This window comes from Leptopilina boulardi, unplaced genomic scaffold, assembly GCF_019393585.1.
Source record: "Leptopilina boulardi isolate dan_hultmark-lab unplaced genomic scaffold, ZJU_Lbou_2.1 LbouV2_31, whole genome shotgun sequence".
Lineage (NCBI taxonomy): Eukaryota > Metazoa > Arthropoda > Insecta > Hymenoptera > Figitidae > Leptopilina > Leptopilina boulardi.
The window spans coordinates 4038627-4055822 of NW_026137874.1; the positions used below are offsets into that span (position 1 = coordinate 4038627).

At 29.5% G+C, this 17196-nt stretch overlaps 1 protein-coding gene across 1 annotated transcript; it reads left to right on the forward strand.

Moving 5' to 3' along the window:
* Window positions 1–1285: 1285 nt before the first annotated feature.
* On the forward strand, window positions 1286–5260 carry LOC127283148 (uncharacterized). The gene is made up of 4 exons (XM_051307839.1): window positions 1286–1692; window positions 1790–1947; window positions 3060–3114; window positions 3204–5260. The coding sequence occupies exons 2-4, from the start codon at window positions 1808–1810 to the stop codon at window positions 4371–4373; spliced, it is 1365 nt and encodes a 454-aa protein (XP_051163796.1). The 5' UTR covers window positions 1286–1692; window positions 1790–1807; the 3' UTR covers window positions 4374–5260.
* The last annotated feature ends 11936 nt before the right edge of the window (window positions 5261–17196 follow it).

A 17196-nucleotide genomic window follows, 5' to 3' on the forward strand; every position in this document is an offset into this window, starting at 1 on the left:
CAGCCAAGAGGGTGCTTTTATACCTCCAGTATTTTGGTCAAGCAGTTGGCTGGATTGAATTTTCACGGAGAATCACTGAATTTGATTGGCTCTAACAAAATTCAATTTTCAAACCTTAAAAATGTAACATTTGTCAGAGCCAATCAAATTCATTGATACAACCGTGAAAATCCAATCCAGCCGATTGCTTTACCAAAATACTGGAGGTATAAAAGCTCCTTAAGCAAATGGGGCTGCGTCGCGTCTGCTTTGCGTTTGGCTACATTCTGGAATCGGCCTTAAAGTAGGTTATACAATGGGCACGTTTGTAAGCGAACGTGAACGTATACATGCTGACGTCACAATGTTCTGCAATTGAGTGACGTCAGCACGGAACGCACACGTTCACGTACAAACGTGCCCATTGTAGAACCGACTTAAAACAGATGTGCCGCGTAAACGCTGCGCTTGCCTTGCGTCAAGCCCATTGTGGAACCAACCTTAAGGCGCCGTTTCTTGACAACGTGAAACACCAATGTAATCATGAGAACGAAAGAGATAGTGAGATATGTTCATCTCTTTCGTTCTCATGCCTTTACGCCTTTAAAATGCTTGCGTTTGGACGTTGCGTTTTGCGTTTAACAATAAGAGAAGAAAAAGACAAACATTTACTTTCATCCATTTTACACGGAATGTTCAACGTAAAACACTGCGTTTGAACATTATGAAAAAAGTATGCACCTCACACAATATATAAAATAAGGGTTCGGCCGTTGTGGCAGTACCTTAAAGGCGTTTGTACACCTCACAAATTCTAATATACTCGGAAATTGTAATAGATTTCAATAAGTTTAAATGGATTTGCACATAGAGAATTTGGAAATTTTCCAATCAAAGCCAATTAAAATTAAATTTGCACACCTTAAAAGCTTTCGATATACCGCAAACTTGACAGCGTTTTTTTTAAGGTGCGTTTATACCTCCAGTATTTTGGTCAAGCAATTGGCTGGATTGGATTTTCACGGTTGTATCAATGAATTTGATTGGCTATGACAAATGTTACATTTTTAACATTTGAAAATTGAATTTTGTAAGAGCCAATCAAATTCAGTGATTCTGAGTGAAAATTCAATACAGCCGATTGCTTGACCAAAGTACTAGAGGTGTAAAAGCACCTTTTTTTCAGTATATGTAAAACTTGTGAGGTGTGCAAAAACAATGAGATGTACATGCACCTTTACATAAATGAAGTATGTTACCTACCCATCCTTGGCAAAGCCTCTGCTAATTGGAGTTGGATACTCCTCTTGTTTGGTCTTGTTCGTTTATGGTCATTGTGCGCCGAGCAGTCAATTCAGTCAATCTATCTGTAATTAATTATTTGTAGATTACGTAAAATTGTTCAATTACTATTCACATTGAAAACTTGCAGTGAAACTTTAGTGGTACAAGAAATACTTGATATAACAGTATATGTATACAGGTATATAGAAATTTTAAGCGTGTGTTTGTATTTGGTCGATAAAACGAACGGCAGCATTTTTCATGGCGTCGTGTTAATAAATGCCTAGATTTTTTCTTAATCAATTTGATTTCATCGTTCTTAAACGAAAGTTTTACCTTTGACAAACGTCGATTTAGTTACGTTCTTTTATAGACATTAAGGAAGCGTTTTCAAATAGTTTTCTTCAAAAGGAATTAATAATATTCAAGGTACAAATCAATTATATTTGAATTTATCATTTTTCTTGTTTTTTATTAATTGATTAAAAAAGAATTAAAGGAAAATAAAATTAACAAGTTTTTAAAGTTTTGTAAGCTACATCGTATGCGTGCAATGGGTAAAACGCCAAAGAAGGCTACCCCTGGAGGCGATGAGAGCGATGTGCAGGTTCGAAGGTTAAAAGCGACAAATGTATCTTCCAATTCAAGCGAGGAGAAAGAGTGTGGGTCCGAGATACCGACCAGGTTTGTAATTTCATGAGTCTGGTCGTAAAAAACTTAAAATCTATAAGATAAGAATTAATACCTAAAGAAACTATAATTTTTAAATTAAAATTTATTTTTATCAAATTTACTTTAAATTTTACTGTTAATAATAATTATGTACAAGTGTAACAAAAAAATACATAAGTTGAGATTTTCTTTTGAGATAATCTAAAGCATTTTTCCATATATTTTAAACCAATTTCAAATTTATAGTAATCTTTTAAACGTCAAAATTTTTATTCATGCTTGAATAATATAATATTTTAATATAATCTTAATAAAGGTAAAAAAAAATTTTTTTGTCTTGAAAGTCGAAAACATTTAAATTTAGTGACTGTGATAATTCTTTAGAATAGTAATTTTTTTAAAATTATTTTCTAAGAAAATACTTGATTATACAGTAATTAATTTTTTAATTTTAAAGAACTAAAGTTTACAGAGATTATGTATTTTTTAGATGTTTAATTTTTTTTATAAACTAATATAATATTGTTTTTGAATTTAATTATTTTAATACAATTGAAACTTTGGCTAAAACTGACTCATTGACTAAAACCTGAAAGCAATGAGAGAAATATTTAATTTTCAATAATGTCTTTTGTGCACGAACAGTTATTTTGGATGGAAGTTGAAAAGAAGTTTCAATCATTAAAAAAACATTAAGAAAAAATTATTCAATTAAATTCATTCAATTATCATTGAAAATGATAATAATTTTACAGATTTTGTATTATTATATGTTTATTATAATTTTCTTATAAACTGTATTAATACACAAATATTTTAGAATAGTAATCTACTTGAATGTATTATAATTGTAGAGTACATGAGAAGAACTATTCAGAAATGTAAAATTAAAAAGTGTCTTTTTTTATTTTTTTTTTATTTTTTTTTTTTAATATAAAATTATAAAACTTGTTATGCCTGTAATTTATTGATGTAAAACCTCTCATCACCTCCAGTAACAGTCGTTTGTGAATTATTAATTTAAAATAAAACATATAATTGCGATTCAAGCTAATGATTGTATTTGTAGATGTTGGATAATGTTTTTTTTTTTCAAAAAATAATTTATTTTCTTTTTGTTTTAGGACGAAAGTGAGTGGAGTCGATAAAGGAACAAGTGTCTTAAAAAAGGAATTCAAAGTAAATCAATTATATTGCAAAAATGCTATTTTAACATTTATTGGTTGAAAATAATTTTATTAAATATTGTATATGTTTTTGAATTTTAGAGTAAATTGCCAGCACCAAAAGTTAATACTCGTTCCTTACAAATTACAAAAAAAATAAAAAATTTAACGGCATCTGACAAAGATATAAGAATTGAAACATCAAAAATGCAGTCCGAAGCAGAAGAAGCAAAATCTCCAAAAGAAGATGTTTCTTCCAGATCCAAGTCAAACGATACTGAAAATGTTCTTGAGGTATCAGAAACCTCACCAAAACAAAAAAATTTAGATCCACCAAGCAATCAAGATGACGCATCGATTCTGAAATTGTCTGAAAACGGATATAAAAATGAAAACAAAAATGGACATGATGAAAACGTTGATTTGCAAGTGTCTTCAGATTTAAAAAGTTCTCAAAATGGAAAACATGAAGATGAAAATATAAAGCTGACAGTCTGCGAAGAATTGGAAGAGGTAAACAAACTCGATGACAAGAATGAGAAAAAAGACCAACATAAGGAATCTCACACGGATACAGAAACCAATATTGTCGAATCTACAACAACAGAAATACCCGAAGCATCTGAGCAACAATTTGATATTAAAGAGAAGGATAAATTGAATGAAGATGTGACTGCAGAAACTCCATGTGTTTCTTATGACAGCTCTATAACGTTAAAGAATGTTCAAATAAAACTTAATGATTGTTTAAAAGATAATTCAAAATCCTCAGAAGAGAATCGCGAACAAAGTGTTGAATCTATATATAAAGATGTTTCTTTTGGAAAGACTCTGAGAACCATTTCGGGAAGGCGTTCATTAAGTCGTTTGCGTCATGTGACTCTACGAGAACATAACCGACTATCTCCTAATAACTCTCTTTTCGTTAATACTTCCGCAATGTCCCAAGATGATGATTTTAAAGTTCTTCGGCATCGTACTGGCCTTTCTGATAGTATTTCAAGCAATGGAACTTTATCAGAAAGAAAGAGAAAATTGTGTGCTGAAGAATCGAACTCGTCCAAAAAATTAAAAACTGAATCTGAAAGTAGTTTCTTTAATTCATCTCTGGAATTACTCAAGAGTTTTCGCAGGCCAATCCAAGTTTCTACACCAAATATTGAAGGCTACAAGTTCCAAACAGACAAGCTGAATCTTGGAAAGGACAAAACTAATGTAAAAATGGATTTGAATGATACACAACATGGCAATAAATGGTGTACTATTATGTAAACGAAAATAAGAATATTGATTATCAATTACCAAATTCGGACGAAACATTTACGACTTTTACAAAAAGGTAATAATTCTACATTTGTATTTCAAAAAATTATTAATTAAAAATGAGAAATAATATTGATAACGCCACTTATCTTAATTATATAAGTATATCGAAAATTTATCGATACTCGAGATTAAAATTTATTTTAAGAGTCTTGTTAAAACAATTTGGTCAGGAGCCATTTATTTAAAAGTATTATATTAAAAATATTTAGAAATATTTTATCGAATTCAGCAATTACTTTCTTTTGTTATCAATTATAAATAGTTTTCATTTGAGATGGAACTAAATTTAGTAAATTTTTTCTTAAAAACAAAAAAATTTATAATATTTTGTTAACATATTGGAAAAGCAAAAATTAAACATTCTCATTTTACAGCGATGAAAACTTTGATAAATTCATGTTTCAACTTACATTTATCATATATACATAAATATATCAAATACATTATTTATTAATTTTAATAACATGACAAAATTATAAAATCTTTATTCTTCCTCCTGAAATCTATTTTAATTTAAAAATATGATTCTGTACATCTTTATGGTTTTTTGGCGTTAATTTAGGAAATGAAAATTACTTTTTCTACAATAGTTAATATTTTTGTAATAGAATTGTTAACTGAAAATTTTTTCATAAAATTGGTGCAGGAAGGATGTTTTAAAATTCTCTATATTTTTACACATTGATAAATTTTACCGTATCAATTATGTATGCAATATTGTATGGAATATAATAATGTACGCCTTTAAAACGTAATAGCGTATTTATAAATATAAAAAAATATCTGTATGTATTTACAAATTTTATATGATCGTTATATCATGATCATGATCATCAATGAGTTTTTGTATTCCTTAGTTTACGTATAACAGGTGCGGCAAAAATATAGAACCCTTTAAATATTTCTTAAAATACGCATTTTTGAACAAAATTTTTAAAACAAAATTTATTGGGCTTAAAAAATACATTAAGCGGTTCTATACTTTACTCACACCCTGTAGAAATTAATACTCGGAATATTAAATTAAATTGTAGTAGATAACAACAAAAATTAAAGGAAAAAATCTAAAGTATAATAGTATAACATGGAAAAGGAATACATTTTTCTAAGTTTAAACGACATCTTAAAGAAAATATTCCTGAATGTTTACTGACTTAACGTTGAAAGTTTTATATTTTTTCTATTCATAGTTTTTTACACGATAATTACCAATTTAAAAAGAAATAAAAATTTGTATATATATATATATAAAAATAAGTTTATAATAAAAATAAAATGATACAAATTGCTGTTTGTAAATTTATCAGCAAACATTTAGATTTCCTCATCCACCTCTTTGTCTGTCTTCTTCAACTTTTCAAAACTTCAGACAATTTTTTTGTTCTAAAAAACTTTCAATTGTAGAATACACTTTTTTCACATTTTTTTGTCTGTAAATCCGAAATAGATAAATTTTAAACTAATCTAAATTGGTGACTCACATTTTGCTTTTGAATTAGTAAAATTTATCTAATTAATGAGATTGTTTTTCATTTAAATACTGTAACTATTAATTAATCAAAAAAGCCAACTGGTTTCGCGCAATTTAGTTAGTATTTAGTATTAATCTAAATCGAAGTAAATCTTGTTAAATTATTAACAAAAAGTATTGCAATAAAATAGTCTGCCTAAGAAAAATTGAATTTTTTTGAAAATTTTTTTTTACGAAAAACGCTTTAAAGGTCATAATAGGGGTCTTCCTCTACTCGGATCGGGCTATCAATTTTTTTCTACACTTTTAGGTGTATTTTGTGCAAGAAAATGCAATAAAATAGTCCGCCTAAGAAAAATTGAATTATATTGGGAACTTTTTTATAATTTTGGTTTTTTTGGTAAAATGACTTTTAGCTGGTAATAGGTGTCTTCCTCTACTCGTATTTGTCAGTCAATTTTTTTATACACTTTTAGGTGTATTTTGTGCAAGAAAATGCAATAAAATAGTCCGCCTAAGAAAATTTGAATTATATTGGGAACTTTTTTATAATTTTGGTTTTTTTGGTAAAATGACTTTTAGGTGGTAATAGGTGTCTTCCTCTACTCGTATTTGGCTGTCAATTTTTTTCTACACTTTTAGGTGTATTTTGTGCAAGAAAATGCAATAAAATAGTCCGCCTAAGAAAAATTGAATTATATTGGGAACTTTTTTATAATTTTGGTTTTTTTGGTAAAATGACTTTTAGCTGGTAATAGGTGTCTTCCTCTACTCGTATTTGGCAGTCAATTTTTTTCTACACTTTTAGGTGTATTTTGTGCAAGAAAATGCAATAAAATAGTCCGCCTAAGAAAAATTGAATTATATTGGGAACTTTTTTATAATTTTGGTTTTTTTGGTAAAATGACTTTTAGGTGGTAATAGGTGTCTTCCTCTACTCGTATTTGGCTGTCAATTTTTTTCTACACTTTTAGGTGTATTTTATGCAAGAAAATGCAATAAAATAGTCCGCCTAAGAAAAATTGAATTTTTTTGAAAAATTTTGTTTGACGAAAATCGCTTAAATGGTCATAAAATTGGTGTTCCTCTACTCGGATCGGGCTGTCAATTTTTTTCTACACTTTTAGGTGTATTTTGTGCAAGAAAATGCAATAAAATAGTGTGCCTAAGAAAAATTGAATTTTTTTGAAAAATTTTGTTTTTCGAAAATCGCTTAAATGGTCATAAAATTGGTGTTCCTCTACTCGGATCGGGCTGTCAATTTTTTTCTACACTTTCAGGTGTATTTTGTGCAAGAAAATGCAATAAAATAGTGTGCCTAAGAAAAATTGAATTGTTTTGAAAATTTTTTTTTGACGAAAATCGCTTAAATGGTCATAAAATTGGTGTTCCTCTACTCTGATCGGGCTGTCAATTTTTTTCTACACTTTTAGGTGTATTTTGTGCAAGAAAATGCAATAAAATAGTGTGCCTAAGAAAAATTGAATTGTTTTGAAAATTTTTTTTTGACGAAAATCGCTTAAATGGTCATAAAATTGGTGTTCCTCTACTCGGATCGGGCTGTCAATTTTTTTCTACACTTTTAGGTGTATTTTGTGCAAGAAAATGCAATAAAATAGTGTGCCTAAGAAAAATTGAATTTTTTTGAAAAATTTTGTTTTTCGAAAATCGCTTAAATGGTCATAAAATTGGTGTTCCTCTACTCGGATCGGGCTGTCAATTTTTTTCTACACTTTTAGGTGTATTTTGTGCAAGAAAATGCAATAAAATAGTGTGCCTAAGAAAAATTGAATTGTTTTGAAAATTTTTTTTTGACGAAAATTGCTTAAATGGTCATAAAATTGGTGTTCCTCTACTCGGATCGGGCTGTCAATTTTTTTCTACACTTTTAGGTGTATTTTGTGCAAGAAAATGCAATAAAATAGTGTGCCTAAGAAAAATTGAATTTTTTTGAAAAATTTTGTTTTTCGAAAATCGCTTAAATGGTCATAAAATTGGTGTTCCTCTACTCGGATCGGGCTGTCAATTTTTTTCTACACTTTCAGGTGTATTTTGTGCAAGAAAATGCAATAAAATAGTGTGCCTAAGAAAAATTGAATTGTTTTGAAAATTTTTTTTTGACGAAAATCGCTTAAATGGTCATAAAATTGGTGTTCCTCTACTCTGATCGGGCTGTCAATTTTTTTCTACACTTTTAGGTGTATTTTGTGCAAGAAAATGCAATAAAATAGTGTGCCTAAGAAAAATTGAATTGTTTTGAAAATTTTTTTTTGACGAAAATCGCTTAAATGGTCATAAAATTGGTGTTCCTCTACTCGGATCGGGCTGTCAATTTTTTTCTACACTTTTAGGTGTATTTTGTGCAAGAAAATGCAATAAAATAGTGTGCCTAAGAAAAATTGAATTTTTTTGAAAAATTTTGTTTTTCGAAAATCGCTTAAATGGTCATAAAATTGGTGTTCCTCTACTCGGATCGGGCTGTCAATTTTTTTCTACACTTTTAGGTGTATTTTGTGCAAGAAAATGCAATAAAATAGTGTGCCTAAGAAAAATTGAATTGTTTTGAAAATTTTTTTTTGACGAAAATTGCTTAAATGGTCATAAAATTGGTGTTCCTCTACTCGGATCGGGCTGTCAATTTTTTTCTACACTTTTAGGTGTATTTTGTGCAAGAAAATGCAATAAAATATTGTGCCTAAGAAAAATTGAATTGTTTTGAAAATTTTTTTTTGACGAAAATCGCTTAAATGGTCATAAAATTGGTGTTCCTCTACTCTGATCGGGCTGTCAATTTTTTTCTACACTTTTAGGTGTATTTTGTGCAAGAAAATGCAATAAAATAGTGTGCCTAAGAAAAATTGAATTATATTGGGAACTTTTTTATAATTTTGGTTTTTTTGGTAAAATGACTTTTAGGTGGTAATAGGTGTCTTCCTCTACTCGGATCGGGCTGTCAATTTTTTTCTACACTTTTAGGTGTATTTTGTGCAAGAAAATGCAATAAAATAGTGTGCCTAAGAAAAATTGAATTTTTTTGAAAAATTTTGTTTTTCGAAAATCGCTTAAATGGTCATAAAATTGGTGTTCCTCTACTCGGATCGGGCTGTCAATTTTTTTCTACACTTTTAGGTGTATTTTGTGCAAGAAAATGCAATAAAATATTGTGCCTAAGAAAAATTGAATTGTTTTGAAAATTTTTTTTTGACGAAAATCGCTTAAATGGTCATAAAATTGGTGTTCCTCTACTCTGATCGGGCTGTCAATTTTTTTCTACACTTTTAGGTGTATTTTGTGCAAGAAAATGCAATAAAATAGTGTGCCTAAGAAAAATTGAATTTTTTTGAAAAATTTTGTTTTTCGAAAATCGCTTAAATGGTCATAAAATTGGTGTTCCTCTACTCGGATCGGGCTGTCAATTTTTTTCTACACTTTTAGGTGTATTTTGTGCAAGAAAATGCAATAAAATAGTGTGCCTAAGAAAAATTGAATTTTTTTGAAAAATTTTGTTTTTCGAAAATCGCTTAAATGGTCATAAAATTGGTGTTCCTCTACTCGGATCGGGCTGTCAATTTTTTTCTACACTTTTAGGTGTATTTTGTGCAAGAAAATGCAATAAAATATTGTGCCTAAGAAAAATTGAATTGTTTTGAAAATTTTTTTTTGACGAAAATCGCTTAAATGGTCATAAAATTGGTGTTCCTCTACTCTGATCGGGCTGTCAATTTTTTTCTACACTTTTAGGTGTATTTTGTGCAAGAAAATGCAATAAAATAGTGTGCCTAAGAAAAATTGAATTTTTTTGAAAAATTTTGTTTTTCGAAAATCGCTTAAATGGTCATAAAATTGGTGTTCCTCTACTCGGATCGGGCTGTCAATTTTTTTCTACACTTTTAGGTGTATTTTGTGCAAGAAAATGCAATAAAATAGTGTGCCTAAGAAAAATTGAATTTTTTTGAAAAATTTTGTTTTTCGAAAATCGCTTAAATGGTCATAAAATTGGTGTTCCTCTACTCGGATCGGGCTGTCAATTTTTTTCTACACTTTCAGGTGTATTTTGTGCAAGAAAATGCAATAAAATAGTGTGCCTAAGAAAAATTGAATTGTTTTGAAAATTTTTTTTTGACGAAAATCGCTTAAATGGTCATAAAATTGGTGTTCCTCTACTCTGATCGGGCTGTCAATTTTTTTCTACACTTTTAGGTGTATTTTGTGCAAGAAAATGCAATAAAATAGTGTGCCTAAGAAAAATTGAATTGTTTTGAAAATTTTTTTTTGACGAAAATCGCTTAAATGGTCATAAAATTGGTGTTCCTCTACTCGGATCGGGCTGTCAATTTTTTTCTACACTTTTAGGTGTATTTTGTGCAAGAAAATGCAATAAAATAGTGTGCCTAAGAAAAATTGAATTTTTTTGAAAAATTTTGTTTTTCGAAAATCGCTTAAATGGTCATAAAATTGGTGTTCCTCTACTCGGATCGGGCTGTCAATTTTTTTCTACACTTTTAGGTGTATTTTGTGCAAGAAAATGCAATAAAATAGTGTGCCTAAGAAAAATTGAATTGTTTTGAAAATTTTTTTTTGACGAAAATTGCTTAAATGGTCATAAAATTGGTGTTCCTCTACTCGGATCGGGCTGTCAATTTTTTTCTACACTTTTAGGTGTATTTTGTGCAAGAAAATGCAATAAAATATTGTGCTTAAGAAAAATTGAATTGTTTTGAAAATTTTTTTTTGACGAAAATCGCTTAAATGGTCATAAAATTGGTGTTCCTCTACTCTGATCGGGCTGTCAATTTTTTTCTACACTTTTAGGTGTATTTTGTGCAAGAAAATGCAATAAAATAGTGTGCCTAAGAAAAATTGAATTATATTGGGAACTTTTTTATAATTTTGGTTTTTTTGGTAAAATGACTTTTAGGTGGTAATATGGTGTCTTCCTCTACTCGTATTTGGCTGTCAATTTTTTTCTACACTTTTAGGTGTATTTTGTGCAAGAAAATGCAATAAAATAGTCCGCCTAAGAAAAATTGAATTTTTTTGAAAAATTTTGTTTGACGAAAATCGCTTAAATGGTCATAAAATTGGTGTTCCTCTACTCGGATCGGGCTGTCAATTTTTTTCTACACTTTTAGGTGTATTTTGTGCAAGAAAATGCAATAAAATAGTGTGCCTAAGAAAAATTGAATTTTTTTGAAAAATTTTGTTTTTCGAAAATCGCTTAAATGGTCATAAAATTGGTGTTCCTCTACTCGGATCGGGCTGTCAATTTTTTTCTACACTTTTAGGTGTATTTTGTGCAAGAAAATGCAATAAAATAGTGTGCCTAAGAAAAATTGAATTGTTTTGAAAATTTTTTTTTGACGAAAATCGCTTAAATGGTCATAAAATTGGTGTTCCTCTACTCGGATCGGGCTGTCAATTTTTTTCTACACTTTTAGGTGTATTTTGTGCAAGAAAATGCAATAAAATAGTGTGCCTAAGAAAAATTGAATTTTTTTGAAAAATTTTGTTTTTCGAAAATCGCTTAAATGGTCATAAAATTGGTGTTCCTCTACTCGGATCGGGCTGTCAATTTTTTTCTACACTTTTAGGTGTATTTTGTGCAAGAAAATGCAATAAAATAGTGTGCCTAAGAAAAATTGAATTGTTTTGAAAATTTTTTTTTGACGAAAATCGCTTAAATGGTCATAAAATTGGTGTTCCTCTACTCGGATCGGGCTGTCAATTTTTTTCTACACTTTTAGGTGTATTTTGTGCAAGAAAATGCAATAAAATAGTGTGCCTAAGAAAAATTGAATTTTTTTGAAAAATTTTGTTTTTCGAAAATCGCTTAAATGGTCATAAAATTGGTGTTCCTCTACTCGGATCGGGCTGTCAATTTTTTTCTACACTTTTAGGTGTATTTTGTGCAAGAAAATGCAATAAAATAGTGTGCCTAAGAAAAATTGAATTTTTTTGAAAAATTTTGTTTTTCGAAAATCGCTTAAATGGTCATAAAATTGGTGTTCCTCTACTCGGATCGGGCTGTCAATTTTTTTCTACACTTTTAGGTGTATTTTGTGCAAGAAAATGCAATAAAATAGTGTGCCTAAGAAAAATTGAATTGTTTTGAAAATTTTTTTTTGACGAAAATCGCTTAAATGGTCATAAAATTGGTGTTCCTCTACTCGGATCGGGCTGTCAATTTTTTTCTACACTTTTAGGTGTATTTTGTGCAAGAAAATGCAATAAAATAGTGTGCCTAAGAAAAATTGAATTGTTTTGAAAATTTTTTTTTGACGAAAATCGCTTAAATGGTCATAAAATTGGTGTTCCTCTACTCGGATCGGGCTGTCAATTTTTTTCTACACTTTTAGGTGTATTTTGTGCAAGAAAATGCAATAAAATAGTGTGCCTAAGAAAAATTGAATTTTTTTGAAAAATTTTGTTTTTCGAAAATCGCTTAAATGGTCATAAAATTGGTGTTCCTCTACTCGGATCGGGCTGTCAATTTTTTTCTACACTTTTAGGTGTATTTTGTGCAAGAAAATGCAATAAAATAGTGTGCCTAAGAAAAATTGAATTTTTTTGAAAAATTTTGTTTTTCGAAAATCGCTTAAATGGTCATAAAATTGGTGTTCCTCTACTCGGATCGGGCTGTCAATTTTTTTCTACACTTTTAGGTGTATTTTGTGCAAGAAAATGCAATAAAATAGTGTGCCTAAGAAAAATTGAATTTTTTTGAAAAATTTTGTTTTTCGAAAATCGCTTAAATGGTCATAAAATTGGTGTTCCTCTACTCGGATCGGGCTGTCAATTTTTTTCTACACTTTTAGGTGTATTTTGTGCAAGAAAATGCAATAAAATAGTGTGCCTAAGAAAAATTGAATTGTTTTGAAAATTTTTTTTTGACGAAAATCGCTTAAATGGTCATAAAATTGGTGTTCCTCTACTCGGATCGGGCTGTCAATTTTTTTCTACACTTTTAGGTGTATTTTGTGCAAGAAAATGCAATAAAATAGTGTGCCTAAGAAAAATTGAATTGTTTTGAAAATTTTTTTTTGACGAAAATCGCTTAAATGGTCATAAAATTGGTGTTCCTCTACTCGGATCGGGCTGTCAATTTTTTTCTACACTTTTAGGTGTATTTTGTGCAAGAAAATGCAATAAAATAGTCCGCCTAAGAAAAATTGAATTATTTTGGAATTTTTTAAATTTTGTTTTTTGCGAAAATCGCTTTTAATGGTCATAATTGGTGTCTTCCTCTACTCGGATCGGGCTGTCAATTTTTTTCTACACTTTTAGGTGTATTTTGTGCAAGAAAATGCAATAAAATAGTGTGCCTAAGAAAAATTGAATTATTTTGAAAAATTTTGTTTTTTGCGAAAATCGCTTAAATGGTCATAAAATTGGTGTTCCTCTACTCGGATCGGGCTGTCAATTTTTTTCTACACTTTTAGGTGTATTTTGTGCAAGAAAATGCAATAAAATAGTGTGCCTAAGAAAAATTGAATTTTTTTGAAAAATTTTGTTTGACGAAAATCGCTTAAATGGTCATAAAATTGGTGTTCCTCTACTCGGATCGGGCTGTCAATTTTTTTCTACACTTTTAGGTGTATTTTGTGCAAGAAAATGCAATAAAATAGTGTGCCTAAGAAAAATTGAATTGTTTTGAAAATTTTTTTTTGACGAAAATCGCTTAAATGGTCATAAAATTGGTGTTCCTCTACTCGGATCGGGCTGTCAATTTTTTTCTACACTTTTAGGTGTATTTTGTGCAAGAAAATGCAATAAAATAGTGTGCCTAAGAAAAATTGAATTTTTTTGAAAAATTTTGTTTTTCGAAAATCGCTTAAATGGTCATAAAATTGGTGTTCCTCTACTCGGATCGGGCTGTCAATTTTTTTCTACACTTTTAGGTGTATTTTGTGCAAGAAAATGCAATAAAATAGTGTGCCTAAGAAAAATTGAATTGTTTTGAAAATTTTTTTTTGACGAAAATCGCTTAAATGGTCATAAAATTGGTGTTCCTCTACTCGGATCGGGCTGTCAATTTTTTTCTACACTTTTAGGTGTATTTTGTGCAAGAAAATGCAATAAAATAGTGTGCCTAAGAAAAATTGAATTGTTTTGAAAATTTTTTTTTGACGAAAATCGCTTAAATGGTCATAAAATTGGTGTTCCTCTACTCGGATCGGGCTGTCAATTTTTTTCTACACTTTTAGGTGTATTTTGTGCAAGAAAATGCAATAAAATAGTGTGCCTAAGAAAAATTGAATTTTTTTGAAAAATTTTGTTTTTCGAAAATCGCTTAAATGGTCATAAAATTGGTGTTCCTCTACTCGGATCGGGCTGTCAATTTTTTTCTACACTTTTAGGTGTATTTTGTGCAAGAAAATGCAATAAAATAGTGTGCCTAAGAAAAATTGAATTTTTTTGAAAAATTTTGTTTTGACGAAAATCGCTTAAATGGTCATAAAATTGGTGTTCCTCTACTCGGATCGGGCTGTCAATTTTTTTCTACACTTTTAGGTGTATTTTGTGCAAGAAAATGCAATAAAATAGTGTGCCTAAGAAAAATTGAATTTTTTTGAAAAATTTTGTTTTTCGAAAATCGCTTAAATGGTCATAAAATTGGTGTTCCTCTACTCGGATCGGGCTGTCAATTTTTTTCTACACTTTTAGGTGTATTTTGTGCAAGAAAATGCAATAAAATAGTGTGCCTAAGAAAAATTGAATTGTTTTGAAAATTTTTTTTTGACGAAAATCGCTTAAATGGTCATAAAATTGGTGTTCCTCTACTCGGATCGGGCTGTCAATTTTTTTCTACACTTTTAGGTGTATTTTGTGCAAGAAAATGCAATAAAATAGTGTGCCTAAGAAAAATTGAATTGTTTTGAAAATTTTTTTTTGACGAAAATCGCTTAAATGGTCATAAAATTGGTGTTCCTCTACTCGGATCGGGCTGTCAATTTTTTTCTACACTTTTAGGTGTATTTTGTGCAAGAAAATGCAATAAAATAGTGTGCCTAAGAAAAATTGAATTTTTTGAAAAATTTTGTTTTTGCGAAAATCGCTTAAATGGTCATAAAATTGGTGTTCCTCTACTCGGATCGGGCTGTCAATTTTTTTCTACACTTTTAGGTGTATTTTGTGCAAGAAAATGCAATAAAATAGTGTGCCTAAGAAAAATTGAATTTTTTTGAAAAATTTTGTTTTTGCGAAAATCGCTTAAATGGTCATAAAATTGGTGTTCCTCTACTCGGATCGGGCTGTCAATTTTTTTCTACACTTTTAGGTGTATTTTGTGCAAGAAAATGCAATAAAATAGTGTGCCTAAGAAAAATTGAATTTTTTTGAAAAATTTTGTTTGACGAAAATCGCTTAAATGGTCATAAAATTGGTGTTCCTCTACTCGGATCGGGCTGTCAATTTTTTTCTACACTTTTAGGTGTATTTTGTGCAAGAAAATGCAATAAAATAGTGTGCCTAAGAAAAATTGAATTGTTTTGAAAATTTTTTTTTGACGAAAATCGCTTAAATGGTCATAAAATTGGTGTTCCTCTACTCGGATCGGGCTGTCAATTTTTTTCTACACTTTTAGGTGTATTTTGTGCAAGAAAATGCAATAAAATAGTGTGCCTAAGAAAAATTGAATTTTTTTGAAAAATTTTGTTTTTCGAAAATCGCTTAAATGGTCATAAAATTGGTGTTCCTCTACTCGGATCGGGCTGTCAATTTTTTTCTACACTTTTAGGTGTATTTTGTGCAAGAAAATGCAATAAAATAGTGTGCCTAAGAAAAATTGAATTGTTTTGAAAATTTTTTTTTGACGAAAATCGCTTAAATGGTCATAAAATTGGTGTTCCTCTACTCGGATCGGGCTGTCAATTTTTTTCTACACTTTTAGGTGTATTTTGTGCAAGAAAATGCAATAAAATAGTGTGCCTAAGAAAAATTGAATTTTTTTGAAAATTTTGTTTTTGCGAAAATCGCTTAAATGGTCATAAAATTGGTGTTCCTCTACTCGGATCGGGCTGTCAATTTTTTTCTACACTTTTAGGTGTATTTTGTGCAAGAAAATGCAATAAAATAGTGTGCCTAAGAAAAATTGAATTTTTTGAAAATTTTGTTTTTGCGAAAATCGCTTAAATGGTCATAAAATTGGTGTTCCTCTACTCGGATCGGGCTGTCAATTTTTTTCTACACTTTTAGGTGTATTTTGTGCAAGAAAATGCAATAAAATAGTGTGCCTAAGAAAAATTGAATTTTTTTGAAAAATTTTTTTTGACGAAAATCGCTTAAATGGTCATAAAATTGGTGTTCCTCTACTCGGATCGGGCTGTCAATTTTTTTCTACACTTTTAGGTGTATTTTGTGCAAGAAAATGCAATAAAATAGTGTGCCTAAGAAAAATTGAATTGTTTTGAAAATTTTTTTTTGACGAAAATCGCTTAAATGGTCATAAAATTGGTGTTCCTCTACTCGGATCGGGCTGTCAATTTTTTTCTACACTTTTAGGTGTATTTTGTGCAAGAAAATGCAATAAAATAGTGTGCCTAAGAAAAATTGAATTTTTTTGAAAAATTTTTTTTTACGAAAATCGCTTAAATGGTCATAAAATTGGTGTTCCTCTACTCGGATCGGGCTGTCAATTTTTTTCTACACTTTTAGGTGTATTTTGTGCAAGAAAATGCAATAAAATAGTGTGCCTAAGAAAAATTGAATTTTTTTGAAAAATTTTGTTTTTCGAAAATCGCTTAAATGGTCATAAAATTGGTGTTCCTCTACTCGGATCGGGCTGTCAATTTTTTTCTACACTTTTAGGTGTATTTTGTGCAAGAAAATGCAATAAAATAGTGTGCCTAAGAAAAATTGAATTGTTTTGAAAATTTTTTTTTGACGAAAATCGCTTAAATGGTCATAAAATTGGTGTTCCTCTACTCGGATCGGGCTGTCAATTTTTTTCTACACTTTTAGGTGTATTTTGTGCAAGAAAATGCAATAAAATAGTGTGCCTAAGAAAAATTGAATTTTTTTGAAAAATTTTGTTTTTCGAAAATCGCTTAAATGGTCATAAAATTGGTGTTCCTCTACTCGGATCGGGCTGTCAATTTTTTTCTACACTTTTAGGTGTATTTTGTGCAAGAAAATGCAATAAAATAGTGTGCCTAAGAAAAATTGAATTTTTTTGAAAATTTTGTTTTTCGAAAATCGCTTAAATGGTCATAAAATTGGTGTTCCTCTACTCGGATCGGGCTGTCAATTTTTTTCTACACTTTTAGGTGTATTTTGTGCAAGAAAATGCAATAAAATAGT